The 16,168-nt window shown below is 39.7% G+C and overlaps 1 protein-coding gene across 1 annotated transcript in view; it reads right to left on the reverse strand.

Annotated features, from left to right (window-relative positions):
- Cryl1 (crystallin lambda 1) overlaps positions 1-10,443 on the reverse strand; it is a 146,364-nt gene extending 135,921 nt beyond the window's left edge. Inside the window, exon 1 of the mRNA XM_026394923.2 lies at positions 10,334-10,443. Coding sequence (XP_026250708.1) covers positions 10,334-10,374 — 41 coding nt within the window. The 5' untranslated portion in view covers positions 10,375-10,443. The remainder of the gene's footprint in view (positions 1-10,333) is intronic.
- Positions 10,444-16,168: the final 5,725 nt, after the last annotated feature.

Consider the following 16,168-nt stretch of genomic DNA (forward strand, 5'->3'; position numbering starts at 1 on the left):
CTACATCTGAGGATTCAACCAACCACGGATTGAAAATACTTAGAGGAAAAAAAAAAAAAAGAAAACTACATCTGTACTAAACATGTAGACATTTTTCTTCTCATTATTCTCTAAACAATGCTGTACAACCACAAGTTACATTACATTTTACTAGGCATTTAAATTCATTTAGGTTTTATGTAAGTATTATACCACTGTATAAAAACAACTTGAACATATGCAGATTTTGTTACCATGGGCGTCCTAGAATCAATCTCCCATAAATGTAGAAAGATGAGTGTATTTGCTGTCGTCTTCAAATAATTAACTGCCACCACAACAGCATGAGTATGGATTTAGGTGCCGGCACCATTAAACACTCAGGTCTTACCTCTCTTAGTCTTTATAACACCTTACAATGTATGTACTATCATTATTTCCTCTGAGGCACAGAAGAATTACTTATCCATGCTGGAGCTAAGAGATGAAGCCAAGAGGTCTCTTGAGTCCTTACACTTAACCCCTACTCTTCACCCACTGCTTCAGACTTATTGGAAAATAAAAAGATAAAAGAATCATAAAGAGCACATATGGGATTGTTCAAAGGGTTAAAGACAAATGTACAGAACACATCTAGAGTCCAATTCTTGATTTCTAATACTATTCTCCAATAAAAGAAAGCAGTACTCCTTGAAGAAATGACAAATTCTAGAGCTGAGCCATATAAGATAAGCCTGGAGCAGTCTGTAGCACCAGCAAGTAAATGTTAAAAAACAAAAACAAAAAAAATCTACATTGATAAGATACATCAAAGGGATACAAGAAACCACTAGAAGAGCTCCCAATGGCTAAAACTGGAATAAATTGAGCCAGTTTTTTTTATTATAATACAAACTATAGAATATTCAAAAGTTCATACTGATAAAAATAAATGTTTGAATAAATAAATAAATGTTAGAAAAGTCACATTTCCCTTGCGGAAGAATTCCAAATAATATATTTAGCTACACTGTCCTCAGAGAAATGGAACATCATTTTCCACCCTATGCAAACCAACTTCTTTCCCAAGAGTACAGTATGGAAAGAGGAAACAAAAGAATAACTTAGCCGTGGAGGAAACTGAACCACTAGCTCAGCCAGGTGGTCAAGGTTAATATCAACAGCAATGAATCATAATGAAAGTATGTTGTGATACCTTGATATGTGATGAGAATGAAAATTTACTTCTGTGGTCTTCCTACCACAACCCCAGCTTAGTCATGAGAAAAATATTAGGCAAATCTCAACAGAGGGACATTCGACAACTACATGACTAGTATTCCTCAAAACTGTCAAGGTCATCAAAAGCAAGGAAAGTCTAAGGAAATGTCACAGAGGAGTCAAAAGGGAAATGACAAGTACAGATGTCACTTGGTATGAATGAGGGATAGGTTCTAGGATCCCTTTCTCCCAGCTCAGAGAATGCTCAAATTCCTTACAAAAAATGGAATAATATTTTCATACAATCTATGTGCATCTTCAGGAATCATCTCTAGATGACTTATAATACTTAACACAATGTGAATGCTATGTAAATAGTTGTTATACTATATTGTTTAGAAAACAATGACAAGGAATGTTATTGTTACATGTTCAGTGTAGGCACAATTTTTTTTTGCAAATATTATCAATCCATGGTTGGTTGAATCAACAGATGTGGAACTCAAGTTTATAGAGAGAAAACTGTAAATGTGATTTGGCATCCTGGAACAGAAAAAGGACATCAGGTAAAAACTATGGAGATCAGAATTTAAAAAGATATTACTTTTAATTAACTATTAATAAACACTATTAGTGGGTGATAATGTAATGGTTCGTTAATTGTAACACATTGTACCATATTAATGTAGGGAAGCTGGGTGAAGCAGGACATGTATAGGCATATGTAGGACTGAATGAAGATACAGGGAGAAAATGACCAGTGCAAGATCTCACTTCCATCTTAATCTCCAGGTCTGGGAGATTGAACACTCCTCTTTTTCGTTGTGAATTGTTAGATATTTCATAAAGGATATCTAAGTGCATGAGTAAAAATCACAGTAAGTTTTGTACAGGGAAGTGGGGGCAAAGCAACACTTGTCCACAATATGAACTTGTTTTTTGTTCATTCAATAAGGTAAGCTCTATGCACTGGGAACTATCTTGCTCACCTTTGTATTCCTGGCACATTGTACAGCTTGATAAATGTTAGTTGTTGACAACAAAAACGCTGACATGCCTTAATGACAAACACTAGATAATGGTCAGCAAGCTCTTCCCATGGAGTGAAGATGAAGGCAACAGTGATTTACTCCGGAGCTAGGTAAAGAGTGCCTACTATGTGTCAGGCACTATTCTATAGCCGGATGCCAGGAGCTTAGAGTGGGCTGTAAGCCTAGTTTATTGTAAATAAGTAAAAGTGCTAAGGGAAAAAAAGAAAATGACAAGAGGGATAAAAGTAGGAAGTAGAAACTGGGAGGCAGAGAAATTTTATAAGCACTACCAGGGAATGACTCACTGGCAAGGTAACATTTTAGCAGAGTTGAAGAAGGTAAAGGGCCAAGCCATGAGTATATCTGTAAGAAAAGTGTTCTTGGCAGGGAGAGAATGACTAAGTCTGATGGGCAGCTGCAGTGGAGGTGGAAGGAGAAGGCGGGTAAGGGATGAAGTCCAAAGGTTGGAAGGGAAGGTGAACTGGTTACATACATAGTGTCTCAGAGACCATAGAGGGATTTAGATATTTACTCATATGTATGAGATGAGTACTGACAGAATGTTTTATATGAAAGACATGAATTGATTTAAGTTTTAAAAGGAACTTTCTAGTTGTTTTCTTAAAAATACACGATTTATGATGGCTTGACTTTGTGATGGTACAAAAGCAAAAGGCATTCAGTTGAAATCAAACTTGGAAGTCTGAATTTGGATCTCTTCCCAGGCTAGTGCCTGGGAAAAAAAAAGTCCAAACCTCTTTCATGATGCTGGGTGGCAGCAATTACCAATCAGTCCCGTGATCACAAGAGGGAAACAACCAACAGTCTACAGTGCTGTGCTGCTATGTTATGAGGTTTAGTAGGCTGGAAGTAGTAAGTGCATTTTACACTTCTGATATTTTCACCTTATGATGGTTCATTGGATTATGACCCCATTGTAAGTCAAGCAGCATATGTACTGAAGAAAGGCAAAGATGGAAATAAAAAGACCAGTTCAGAGTCCAGAGCCTGTTGCAGGATATGACGGTAGGTTGGAAGAAGACAGAAGCAGAAGATTGGTGGTTATCTGAGTTTTGAATATATAATATATTCAAGGTATAGCCAAAAAGAATTGCTAGTGGGTTCCATGTAGGGTATGAAAACTGAAAGAATTGAGGATGATGCCAAGTTATTTTTGGAGAGCAAGAAAGGATGAAGATGTCATTAATTCTATAGGAGAAGATTTTAGGAGACATTCAGGAGTTCAATATAGGGTATTTTAATTGTGAGATGTCTAACAAATAGATCAAGCAAAACAACTGGATAAAGTCCTCAGTTCAGGGCCAGTATCTGGGCTGGAACATGAATGTGGGGTATTTAGTCATGTGTGATATGTGAGATCTCTAAGGAATGGAGACTTAGGACACTCCAATTTAATGGGGACAGATAACCAGATGAGAGGGTTAGGAAGTGAAGAGAGCCTCAAGGAGAAGAGATTGTCCATCTGGGTCAAAACCCAGTAATCAAGTAGAATTTGGACTGAGAATTGGCTATTGGGTTTAGCAGGATGAATGGGAGTGGGAAACCATGATAAGAGAACTTTTTGTGACCTGATGGCAAGGAAAGCTTGCCTTAGGTGGGTGAAAGATAAAATGAACCCCTGGATCTAACTCCAGTCTCAAGAATGAAAAATAGAGGAACATGGTAAATAACACTATAGGGACACATTCAACAAAATCTCACTGGGTTATCTTTCCCCATTAAAGTTGGAGTGTCCTAAGTCTCTGTTTCTTAGAGATCTCACGTCTTGCACTACTAAATACCCCACATTCTTATTCCAGCCCAGACGTTGGCCCTGAACTAAAGACTTTACTCTGTTGTTTTGCTTGATCTATTTGTTAAACATCTCATAATTAAAATACCCTATATTGAACTCCTGATTATCTCTCTTAAAATCTTTTCCTATAGAATTAATGACACCTTCATCCTTTCTTGCTCTCCAAAAATAACTTAGCATCATCCTCAATTCTTTTACTTTTCACATCCTACATGGAAGATTATACAGGACAAATGATTCATGTTCTTCAACAAATAAACTTCAATAAACTTGTTTTTAAAAAAGAGGGATGAGATGGGGCTGTGGTTGTGGCTCAGAGGCAGAGCACTTGCCTAGCATGCTCGTCTAGCATGCGTGAGGCACTGGGTTCAATCCTCAGCACCACATAAAAATAAAGAAATTTTGTCCAGCTATAACTAAAAAATAAATATTAAAAAAAAGAGAGCTGAGAAATCTATAGCTTAAAAACATCAATAAACAATAGCATCAAATATAACATGTGGGCCTTATTTGGCATCTGAATCAATCAAACTAGGTGTTAAAAGATAATAAGGGAAATTTTGAATGCAGAGGAAATGCTTAAAGATGTTAAGGAATTCTGTTAAAATTTTGCCTATGATGATAGCATTGCTATTATGTATTTGTAAAAGAGTCTGTACCTTTAGATATACATGCTGATATAGTCATAGATGAAATGATATGTCTGGAATTTATTTCAAAAGAATCCAGAGAGGAGAGTATAAAAGAAACTAGATTACCTCTGTGTTAGTAACTGTTGATGTTGGGGGCAGGGTACAGGTACATAAGGGTTCACTATATTATTCTCAACTTTAATATGGTTTGAAATTTTTCCATAGTACAAAGTCAAGAGATAGATAATGGGAAGAAAGAAACTGGAGACAGAATACAGATCATTTTACTAAGTTTAGACAGAAAATGTGGTGGTAACCAGGGCGAGAAATGGGATCAATTTAGAAGAAAAACTATATATTTTCATGTTGAAGGGTCTGATCCTCTGGGTAAGGGAAACTGATAAGCTTGAGGAAGCACAAGGCTGATTTGGGGTTACTGCACCTATTTCCATTGCTTGAGTCTTATACTGATGCTTGCTGTTGGCCAGGAAAAGTCAGTCCCCGTAATCAAACACTGAGACAGAAAAAATCCTTGAAACTAAAGGTACCCAAACAGAAGCAGGATAATCACGGGCAGAGACAATGACATCAAATGTTCATTGAATGTGTGGATTGGGCCCCACCTCTCTTCCAATCCTGAAATTTTCTTTTTTTTAACTTTCTTTTTTTTTAATTTTTAATATTCATTTTTCAGTTTTCGGTGGACACAACATCTTTGTTGGTATGTGGTGCTGAGGATTGAACCCGGGCCACACACATGCCAGGCAAGTGCGCTACCACTTGAGCCCCATCCCCAGCCCCCAATCCTGAAATTTTCAAATTCTACTTATAATATCAAAATCAAGTTGCATTTCATCCACAAGCTGTCCTGAGTACTCCTCAGACAATTCAAAGACAAATCAAAAAAGTTCTCTAGGGTTTCTCTAAATTGAAAGCTCCTGAAAATGTGAAGCAGGCATCAGGTCCTAATCTAATAAATGCCATAGCAGCAATATATCCTCCATTTCAGAGGTGTCAAGGGGATGTGTAGACAGAGCCAAGGATTCGGTATTGGAAGACTTCTTCCATGAGCTCTTACATGTCTTGCTGGGTATGCTAAGACTACAAGGCTCTGGCCATTCTTCACCAGGACTACTTCTCAGAGTTATATATGTAGCAAGAAACCTTGAGAGAGGACAAAGAGCAGAATCGTTTATTGCTTACTATAAAATGTAGGTGTCCCTAAACTCAGTATTCTCTTGAAATCCACACAGGCCCTTCATGCACCCCTATGTGATTCTAAGAGAAGGGAAACCAATGAAAATATAGGCATACTTCAGAGATATTATAGGTTCAGTCCCAGACCACCACAAATAAGCTAATTTCACAATAAAGCAAGTCACATGAGTTTCCCATTTCAAAGTTATGTTTAGGAAGATGTGGCTCAGTGGTAGAGCACTTGCCTAAAATGCTCAAGGCCCTGGGTTAAATCCCCACCACCAGACACAAAAAAAGAGGTTGTGTTTACTTCAGTCTTACATTGTGTCTAAAAAAAAAAAAAAACCCAATGTATATCCCTTAATTAAAAGACATTTTATTGCTTAAAACAATATCTGTGAAGAACAATAAAGAAAAGCACAATAAAGTATGTCTATATGATACTCAAAGCCACCTGCTACACCACGATTAGTGAAGTCCTTTGTCACTGATCCAGAAGACTGATGTCCTCAGCCAGCATCCATGAAACAGTAGCAGACTAAGTTATTAGCACTCCAACAGATGGAACACATGAGAGCAGAGAGGGGAGGGCAAGCTTGTCTCAAACCTAAAAGCAGTTTGGTGGCAGGGGGCCTTCAAGAGCAGTCTTAGGGTAGGATCCAGAAGTATTCTCCCTACTCCATCTCCCATCTATACAGTGGCACTGTGAACATAGGAGATGTCTCACAGCAGAGACTAACAGCTTCTGTTAGAACTGGCCCAAACTGGTGAAGGGAAGACCCTGGCATGCCTTGTATAGACTTGAAAATCCTCTAATGCCACAGAAGTGCTTGCCAAGCTTCAAAGCTCTCACACAATACTCACTTGAGCTAAGCCTCAAGTACATTAAAGGGGTCACAGAGAAGGTCACCATCTTATTACAAAGTATCTTATGTGAAGCCATTTGTTGCACACACAATTAAAATCACTTTCACTGGAGCTCTGGATAAAGGAATAGGATATTATATCCCCATTTACTCCATATTCTTCTATAATATGAAACCTTTTGTAATTAATATAAAATGTGCATATTATATACATGTGAATTATTAGTGACACTCTCAGGATTCTAGACATGTACTGATAAATACAGTATACTCTAGCCACATGTAGCTATTTACATTAGAATTAAAGTCAAATAAATGTTAAAACTCAGGAAATCAGCAGTACTAAAGCTAGACAAGTTCAAGTGCTCACTATCAAAATGTGATAGTGACTACCAAGAATATACAGACAGCCATCCATACCTATGGATTGAAATATTCAGGGAAAAATTGCATCAATATTGAACATGTACAGACTTTTTTTCTTACTGTTATTTTCTTTTTTTTTCTTTTTTTTTAATTTTTATTGGTTGTTCACAACATTACAAAGCTCTTGACATATCATATTTCATACATTAGATTGAAGTGGGTTATGAACTCCCAATTTTACCCCAAAAAAATACAACATAACAACTTTTTATTCTTTTCTTGGGGTGCTGGGGATCTCACCTGAAGCTCTGAGCATGTTAGACAAATACTCTATGATTGAGTTGTGTCCCCAATCAATAACAACTATTTACATAGCATTTATATTGTATCAAGTATTATAAGTTATCTGTACAGGAAGGTTGTATAGGTTCTATGTAAATCCAACACTATTTTATATAAAGGACTTGAACATGAGCAGATTTGGTATCGTCATCCTCAGGAACCTTGGAGCCAATCTCCCATGGATACGAAGGGATGTCTATAGCCCAATGAACATTCATGCTTGTCTCCAACTGACCAGTCAGTAATCACCTTTAAAGACTTTTCTTTCCTGTCACTATTATCATAAATTATTTAACCACAAAAGAAATCCTTAACAGAGTCTAACTTCAGACTGAAGAACATTTTCACCATGGGGGTTTCAGCAGTATATTCACTCTGTGATAATTCATTGAGTTATATATTTAGCATTTTTGTATTATGCATATATGTATGATGTAATCCATAAGGATATTTTCTAAAATAAAAGTATCTTTTTTTCCACTTTTTCATTTAAGAAAACAATGCAACCCCACAAAATGGCCCATCTCATCTCAAGCTGTAAAAGCCTTCACCTGCGTGGCACCAGACCACTCTCTGTACTAGGTTCTATTACATCCCAGGTCAGCCACATGGTGAAAGTATCAAAGGAAACAGGAGGTGTCAGGCAAGGGGATGAAGTAAGCCTCAGGCTACACAAAGTTAGAAAAGTGGAGACCCTTGATTGGCCTACAACAGCTAAAGGTCAAAGACTTTCCACAGTTTGGTCTCATTAAGCAAACCTCCTCTCACAGCTTGACCTGCATTTTGAAAATAATTAGAAGTTTTTTGTTTTGCAGTGCTAGGCATAGAAGCTGTTAGGTCCTTAGGCCAAAGTAACTCCATTTTGAAAAGCCCACCCAAGCCTGACCTTCTCATTCAGCCCCAAAGAGTCCCTAACTACCCAAACCACAACAAAGACACCATGTGATAATCACAGGACCAGATGGGTTATTTTTTTAACTACTTCATTGTGCATGACTATATAGTTAAGAAGTTTTTTCAGCAGACTGCTGCACCTTGCAGAAGGGCAGCCTGGCTGATATTCTCTGTCAATAAACTTTTGCTTGACTCAGAGGTATGTCTCTCCTGGATATTTGTGCAAGCTACCCTAACAGAACAGAACCCTGGGCCTCATGCCTACTAGGCAAGTACTTTGCCACTCAGGCTACCTGCCCTATAAGTACTTTTTAAAGGAGTCTTCACAAAATGAGGGGAGAAGAAAGTTTTTTTTAAATATCTGCTTTCTTAATAAAGATTCTATCATTGCTTAAACCAACCTTGTCTAGTGTGATTGCCATTAGTCATAGGGAATGTTAAGCTCCATCTGTTATGGTTTAGGTATGAAGTGGCCCCAAAGCTTATGTGTGAGACAATGCAGAAAGTTTACAGGTGAAATGATTGGGTTATGAAAGCTTTAACCTTGTCAGTGCATTAATCCATTGATAGGGATTAACTGTAGGCAGGTAGGGTATGACTGGAGAAGGTTGGTCATTGGGGCATGCAGGCTTTTGGGATTTAAATTTTATCTCTGGTGAGTGAGAGCTCTCTCTTCTTCCTGATTACCATGTTCTGATCTGCTTTCCTCCACTATACCTTTCCACTATGAGGTTCTGCCTCATGTGGGGCTAGAGCAATGGAGCTGGTTGTCTATAGATGAGAGCTCTAAAACCATATTTAACTTTTCTTCTTCTAAAATTGTTCCTGTTAGGTCTTTCCGTTGCAGTGGCTTAAACAAAAAACAAACAAACAAACAAAAAAAGCTGACTAAAACATATGCACTGAAAGTATTAAATATATGCTGGATTTTGAAAACAATGTTAAAAAAGTAAACTATTTCATTTATAAAATTTAATACTTGTTTAAATAATAACACTTTAAAGATACTATGTTGAATAAAACGTGCTATAAAATTTTTCAACTTTTTTTTTTTTTGAGATAGGGTCTTGCTATGTTGCCCAAACTGCCCTTGAATTCCTAAGCTCAAGCAATCCTCCCCTCACCCCAACCTCCCAAGTAGCTAGGATCATAAGCATGCATCTAGTTTTATCTATTACTTTTTACTTTAAAACAACTACCAAAACATTTGATTACATCTGTAGTTTGTATTTTCACGTTTATAGACTTGCTAAGGAAAGCTAGCCAATGGAAAGTTATATATAATATGCCTCCCCTTCTTAACTTAAAAAAGAAAAGAAAGTGGGCGTGGGAGCACACACCAGAAATCTATTTGTTAAACCGATGAGGCCTTCACCCTCAGAAACGCCAATTCATGCGCCAGGTGTGTTCAGGTGCGTTCGCTGTTCGGGCTTCCAATTACCTCCTAGCAGACAGGAATGCACCCTGCAGGCCGCCTTGACAAGCATGCATCTGAACCCTCCTTTCTGGGCTACTCTCATCTTTTACTATGACCTTGGGCAAACTGCTTCATTTCCGTTTTCTCATTCAAAAACTGAATAACATTACAGTTATCGCAGGATTATTGCCAAAATTTATTTTCCTTATGCTCAATGCCTTGCGCGCCTATTGGACTAGCTGGTAGGCCCGGCATCATTTGGTGGATCCCAGGAACTGCACTGCCATCGCAGCCTGCTCTGTCAGCTTTCGGACCCTTCAGGTAAATCAGCACCAAGTTTCACATTAGCACTCTGCAGGGTGCCTCTACCTGACACCGCCGCTGACCCAGACGCTTTCCCAGCCTAGTCAGCTCCGTGAAGAGAGACGAGGGCTAAGAGCCCCTGGGAGGGCGGGAAGTTGGCGCACCCCACCGTTCGCAGGGAGGGTGCCCACCCGGATGGACGCGACGCGTGGGCCCAAACGCGGGAGAGCGCGTCCCCAGCGCCTCCCCAGGCTCCATCGTTAACAGCACGACACTTCGGCACCCTTTACCTGCCAACAATCACCACCCCGCCGGCCGCTGAAGACGCCATGGCCAAGAGCCTAACGGGGCCAGGGACGGTCACAGCGAGCGCGAAGACCAAATCACGGGCGGGGCTGTCCTGCGCGGAGCTGGGTGGCAGGTCCCGGCGCCGTGGGGTTGGAGGCGTGCCCCGCGCCCATTGGCTGCGCACGCGCTGGTGGGGTGGCACCGAGGCTGCGGGCGGGGCCGGCGGTGCGGTGGCCCCCACTGGGCTACACAGCCCTCTGCCTAGCGCCCCGGGGGGCGCTGCTGACTCCAGCTGTCCGGCTGCTGACCGAGCGTTTACGTTGTGAGCACCATTTATTAAATGGATATTCCTTGGCATTACCCAGGAACACGCCAGAGCGCAGGACCGAAAGCGGAAAGAGCAGACACTTCTGATGCGAGTAATTGGTTCATTTTGTAGTTTCTAACTGTGCACGGTGAAACCAGTGTCCACGGAAAGAGACTGCCAGGCTGGCACAGGACTAGACCACTCAAGCATCCTAAAGAAACGTTCGCGAGTATTTCCCATTTGAGGCTAGTAGCCACCTTTTCAGTACATACACACTGGGTTTACACCAGTGATTCATTCTGCTTCCAAGTTCTGAGGCTCCAGAACTTTGGGAGAGCAGAAAAGGGAAACTCCAGATATGTTTCTCTGCGAAACGGGAGGACATATTTGAATTCCTTATATTGTGCACTGGCGACTATGAAATGTACTTCCTCCTTCCAGAGGCCAACTTGGTTTATGTGTAAGAAAAAGGAACTCTCTTAATGCCCTGAAGCCTGGCTCTTTTTGGAGCCGGGCACAGATGACGGGAAAGGGCATCTTACGTTGCATGACAAAAGTTTGTGTCCACACAGCCCAAGTGAAAGGGGAAATGCCACGGTCCTCCAGTTGAAAAATGATTAGGCAGCACTCTAGCTGGAAATGTGACCAACACTGACAGGTTCAGATGATGAATAGAGGTCTTTCTTCAGTTTGTTTTCCCCAAGTGAAAACACAGAAATGGAAGTCTCAGAGAGATTAGGTTTTAAAGAACAATCTCACAAACTTTCAATAAACATATGAAAAGATATTCAACTTCATTAAACAAAAATGAAAAGTAACACAACAATAAGTCAACTTTCACCCATGAAACTGGCTAAAGGATAGGTAGAAAAGAGACAGGGAAGGTAAAAAAAAAAAAAAATTATAATTGTAAATCTAAGCTCCATGTACATCCTCACCTTTACTCCCCAAGCCTGTTTTTCCCCAAGCCTGAATTCATAAAAAGTCTTTGACTCTTAGAGTATTGTGAATCCAGATGATTAATGCCTACATAAATTACTAGTTTTTATAGCATATTTTCTTTAGACTAAATAAAGCAAAGAGAAAATATAGTTAGAGAGTTATGATTTGGGTATATTCCAAACATTGTGTGTTGACTGGATGACATCAACCAAGAGATCCTGAAAAACCAGACCACTATGATTCACCCTGTGCTTTTTAAGAAAATTAAGCTTACTGCCAGGCCTAGTAGCATAGGCCTCTAATCCTCAAAAGGCTGAGTCACAAGAATCACAGGTTGGTAAGCCAGCCTTGGCAACTTAGTGAGGCTTTAAGCAACCTAGTGAGACCCTGTCTCAAAATAAGAAATTTAAAAGGGGATGAGGGAAGCTAGGGATGTGGCCCAGTGGTTAAGCACCCTTGGGTTCAATCCCGGGTACCACAAAGTAAACTAAGCTCCCTAGACTGAGGTCAACTCACACACATTTCCCACATTCGCTATTTATAAATTTTCTTTAAAGGAAGAGCCAAGACCCCAACAGGGCATTTCACTCAAAGTATTTCTCACTATGGAGTGACACACCCCTCTCTTTGTGTTTTCTGCTTTATTGTTTGCTTTCCTAAATAAATATCTTTGCTTTCTTAAATAAACCTGTGTTTGTGTCTCTTCTAACACATCCTAAAATTCCTTTCTGTGGCATAAGCCAAGAAACAGGATTGAGTTGAGATCCTCTTCTTCTCTCAGACCCCTTTTCGAATGACAATGAAGTATTTCAGAGCTACAATTCTTTCCCAAAATTTAAGGCAGGCTTAAATTGGCATAGTCTTTCTAGAGGAATTGTCATAGTATATTGTTGGGAAAACTGGCAGCTACTGCCCTTGGGCATCTCTGGTGTTCTGATTGAGTTGTACCAGACTCTAAGGCTTCCATCTCCTGATGCTGAGCAGTTTCTGAAGCTATGCACACAGTGAATACCCTGTGACTGCTCACTACTAGGGGTGGGGTTGCTGCTCATTATAAAGTTTGTTGTTTGCTCAAAAAGCACTGGGCCCTCAGGGGCCTAGTCATGCCTACATGTATCCGCTACTTGGGTTTGAGGCCAGTATGGCAAAACACCATCTCAAAAAAATTAGAAAAACAAATAAACTACAAAAATTTTTGAGCCTTTTATTTGAGGGGGCAGTACCAGGGATTGAACTCAGGGGCACTTGACTACTGAGCCACATTCTCAACCCTATTTTTTTTTTTTTTTGTATTTTTTATTTAGAGACAGGGTTTCACTGAGTTGCTTAGTGCCTCACTTTTGCTGAGGCTGGCTTTGAACTCGCAATCCTCCTGTCTCAGCCTCCAAAGTGCTGGGATTACAGGCATGTATCACCATGCCCTGCTTGTTTTGAGCCTTTACCCATTGCAAATGCAGGGGTCATTCATCCCTGCATGTAACACTATAGGAATTGAAGCCTCAAGAACCCTGTAAAAAGCCAGGTCCTATAGTATATGGCTGTAGCCCCAGGCTGAAGCAGGAAGATCTCCTGAGCCTAGGAGTTGGAGGCCAGCCTGGGAAACAAAGCAAGATCCTGTTTCAAAAAACATTAAAATGAAATAAAATTTTAAGAAAAAATCCTTTGTAAGTATGCCAACATACTGGCTATTGTTTCAATATAAGTCAAAAGTTCTTCAATTTCTAACCCAGGCATTTCATTTCTTCTGTCAGCATCCACAGAACTATAGAAAATTAACCTTTTGTAGCTTGCAATTAAGTGAAAAGACTGCTCACAGTTGTTGATATTTCAAAATTTAAAATGTATGTGCCTTTTGGCCAATCCTAGAGGCCAATCTTATTGTACAGAAATGCAAAAGGAGAGGAAGATGGACAACATTATTTCCATATAGCTTCTAATTGATTCCATGGTAAATATCTATCTATGAGAAAGGGTTTTAAAGATTATGGTATTTAGCTGGACATGGTGGTGCACACCTGTAATCCCAGTGACTCAGGAGGCTGAGGCAAAAAGACTGCAAGTTCAAGAACAGCCTCTACAACTTAGTGAGATTTTGCTTCAAAATAAAAAATAAAAAGGGGTGGGGATGTAGTTCAGTGGTAAAACACCCCTGAGTTCAATACCCAGAACCACCAAAGGAAAAAAAAAAAAGATTATGGAATTTTCAAAGAATATCTGCTTAAGACCAAGAGGGAGTAACAGGAACAAAAGCAAAATGAGCAGAATTTGCAGGACATAGTACCAAAGAAGAAGATGATGCACAGAGGAGAACATGTTCCAGGCCTCTGGAAAAGAGGCCCCTCAAGTTTTTAGCTTCCATATGTGGTCCAAGAAAGGAGTAGAATAATCCTCAGAACTCACATAGGCTGAGGAGATCTGTGTTCCCATCAGCCAAAGTGGGAAGACCTCATAATACAGAGGACATCAGTAAAATCCTCAGAAATCGTGCATTAGTAGTGGGAAAATTCTCCCAGAATCACCCTGAAAAAGATTAAAAGCAAGCCTCAAAAAGACCAATCTAATTCCAAGTTAACTGCACTCTAGAACAAATTCCAATATTAAAGGAATAAAAAAATTTTGGAAAAGAATAAATTTAGGAGAATTCAAGCTGATTTCAAGACTTCTATAAAGTAAAGTCATCAAAACAGTGTGATATAAAAAATAAAATAGACATAAGTCTTGGAGTAAGGGGAAATAGAGAATTACCATTTAAGGAGTAGAAAGTTTCAGTTTTGTGCTATTGTGATATAATAAGAAATATGTAGAGTAGTTCCCCCGTATCCACAATTTTGCTTTTATAGTTTAGATTATGTGTAGTCAACCACTATTTTCTTATTGTGACTAATTTGTAAATTAAATTTTATCATAGGTATGATAGGAAAAAACATAGTATATATAGGGTTCGGTACTATCTGTAGTTTCAGGCATCCACTGGGAGTTTCAGAAGATATCCTGAGGGTAAGGGAGGGGGCTATGTTTTGAATGTGATTTGCCCCTCAAAGATTCATAGGCTTGAAGCTTGGATCTCTGGGGCAGTGTTTGTGGAAACTTTAAGAGATGGGACCTAGTGGGAAGTGATGAGGTCCCAAGGGGCTGCTATGGTTTGGTTCTGAAATGTCCCCCAAAGGCTACTTGTTGAAGGCTTGGTCCCCAGTGCAACAATGCTCCTGGAAAGTGACTGGATGGAGAGGGCTCTAACTTCATCAATCAGTTAATCCATTGATGGGTTCATAGTGGCTTTATTTGGAGGTGGTAGAAACTGTAGGGAGTAGGAACTAGTTGGAGGAAGTAGATCATTGGGGAAACTAGATCCCTGAAAAGGTGCATCTCGTCCTCAGTCATTTCCTTGTTCTCTGCTTCTCAGCTGCCATGAGGTGAGTACCTTTTCTCCACCACGCCATGCCCTTCTGTCATGATGTTCTGCCTCACCAAAGGCCCCAAAACAATGGAGTTGGCTGACAGTGATCTGAAACTAGAAGACAAAATAAATATTTTCTCCTCTAACTTGATTTTCTCAGATATTTTGTTCCAGTGATGAAAAGCTGACTAACAAGGGCATCACCCGCAGAAGAGATTCATATGGTTCTTGAAGGATCCTAGTTATTTATCACAAGAGTAGGTTGTTACAAATGGAGGCCACCTGCCATGCTTGGCTCCTTCTGCATGCAGCTATTTTCCTTCTCATTCCTCCATCATGTTGTGATGCAGCCAATGGGGCCCCACAAGAGGCCAAACATATGGACCCCCTGCAGTCTTGGACCTTCAGCCTCCAAAACTGTTGAGGTAATAAGTCTCCTTCCTTTGCATAGTATACAGCTTCAGGTTTTTTTGTTGCACCAATAGAAAGTGAACTAATACTGGGTAGTACTTTATTTGGTCTTTGTCTACTATTTCTGGCCAGAGATCCAAAAACCCTTGATATTTCCCAAATGATAAGAACTACAAAGGTGAAAAGTGCATCTTACAAGCCCCTTTCATCTACAACCGAGTTTATGTTAATGACATGACTTTTGGGAAAGGCCCGAGGAAGAGGCTACTGACCAGAAGAAACCATCATGGGTTACAGAGTCAGAAGTTTTCTTTTTTAAAACATTTTTTATTTGTTCTTTTTAGTTATACATGACAGTAGATCGTATTTTGACATATCATACATACATGGAGTATAACTTCCCATTTTTGTAGTTGTACATCACGTGGAGTTAACACTTCGTGTATTTGTATATGAACATAGGAAAGTTATGTCTGATTCATTCTACTGTCTTTTCTATTCCCATCCTCCTTCCCTTCCCTTCTTTCACCTTTGTCTACTGCAGTGAACTTCTATTCTCCATGACGCCCCACCCTCCACCCCCTGCCTCTTGTGAGTTAGCATCTGCATATCAGAAAGAACATTTGGCTTTTGGTTTTGGGGGGATTGGGCATGATAGTCTCCAGTTTCATCTATTTATTAGCAAATGCCATAATTTCATTATTCTTTATGGCTGAGCAATATTTCATTATATATACATGTGTGTGTATGTATGTATCACATTTAAAAACTTTTTTTGGT

This window comes from Urocitellus parryii, chromosome 2 (assembly GCF_045843805.1).
Source record: "Urocitellus parryii isolate mUroPar1 chromosome 2, mUroPar1.hap1, whole genome shotgun sequence".
Lineage (NCBI taxonomy): Eukaryota > Metazoa > Chordata > Mammalia > Rodentia > Sciuridae > Urocitellus > Urocitellus parryii.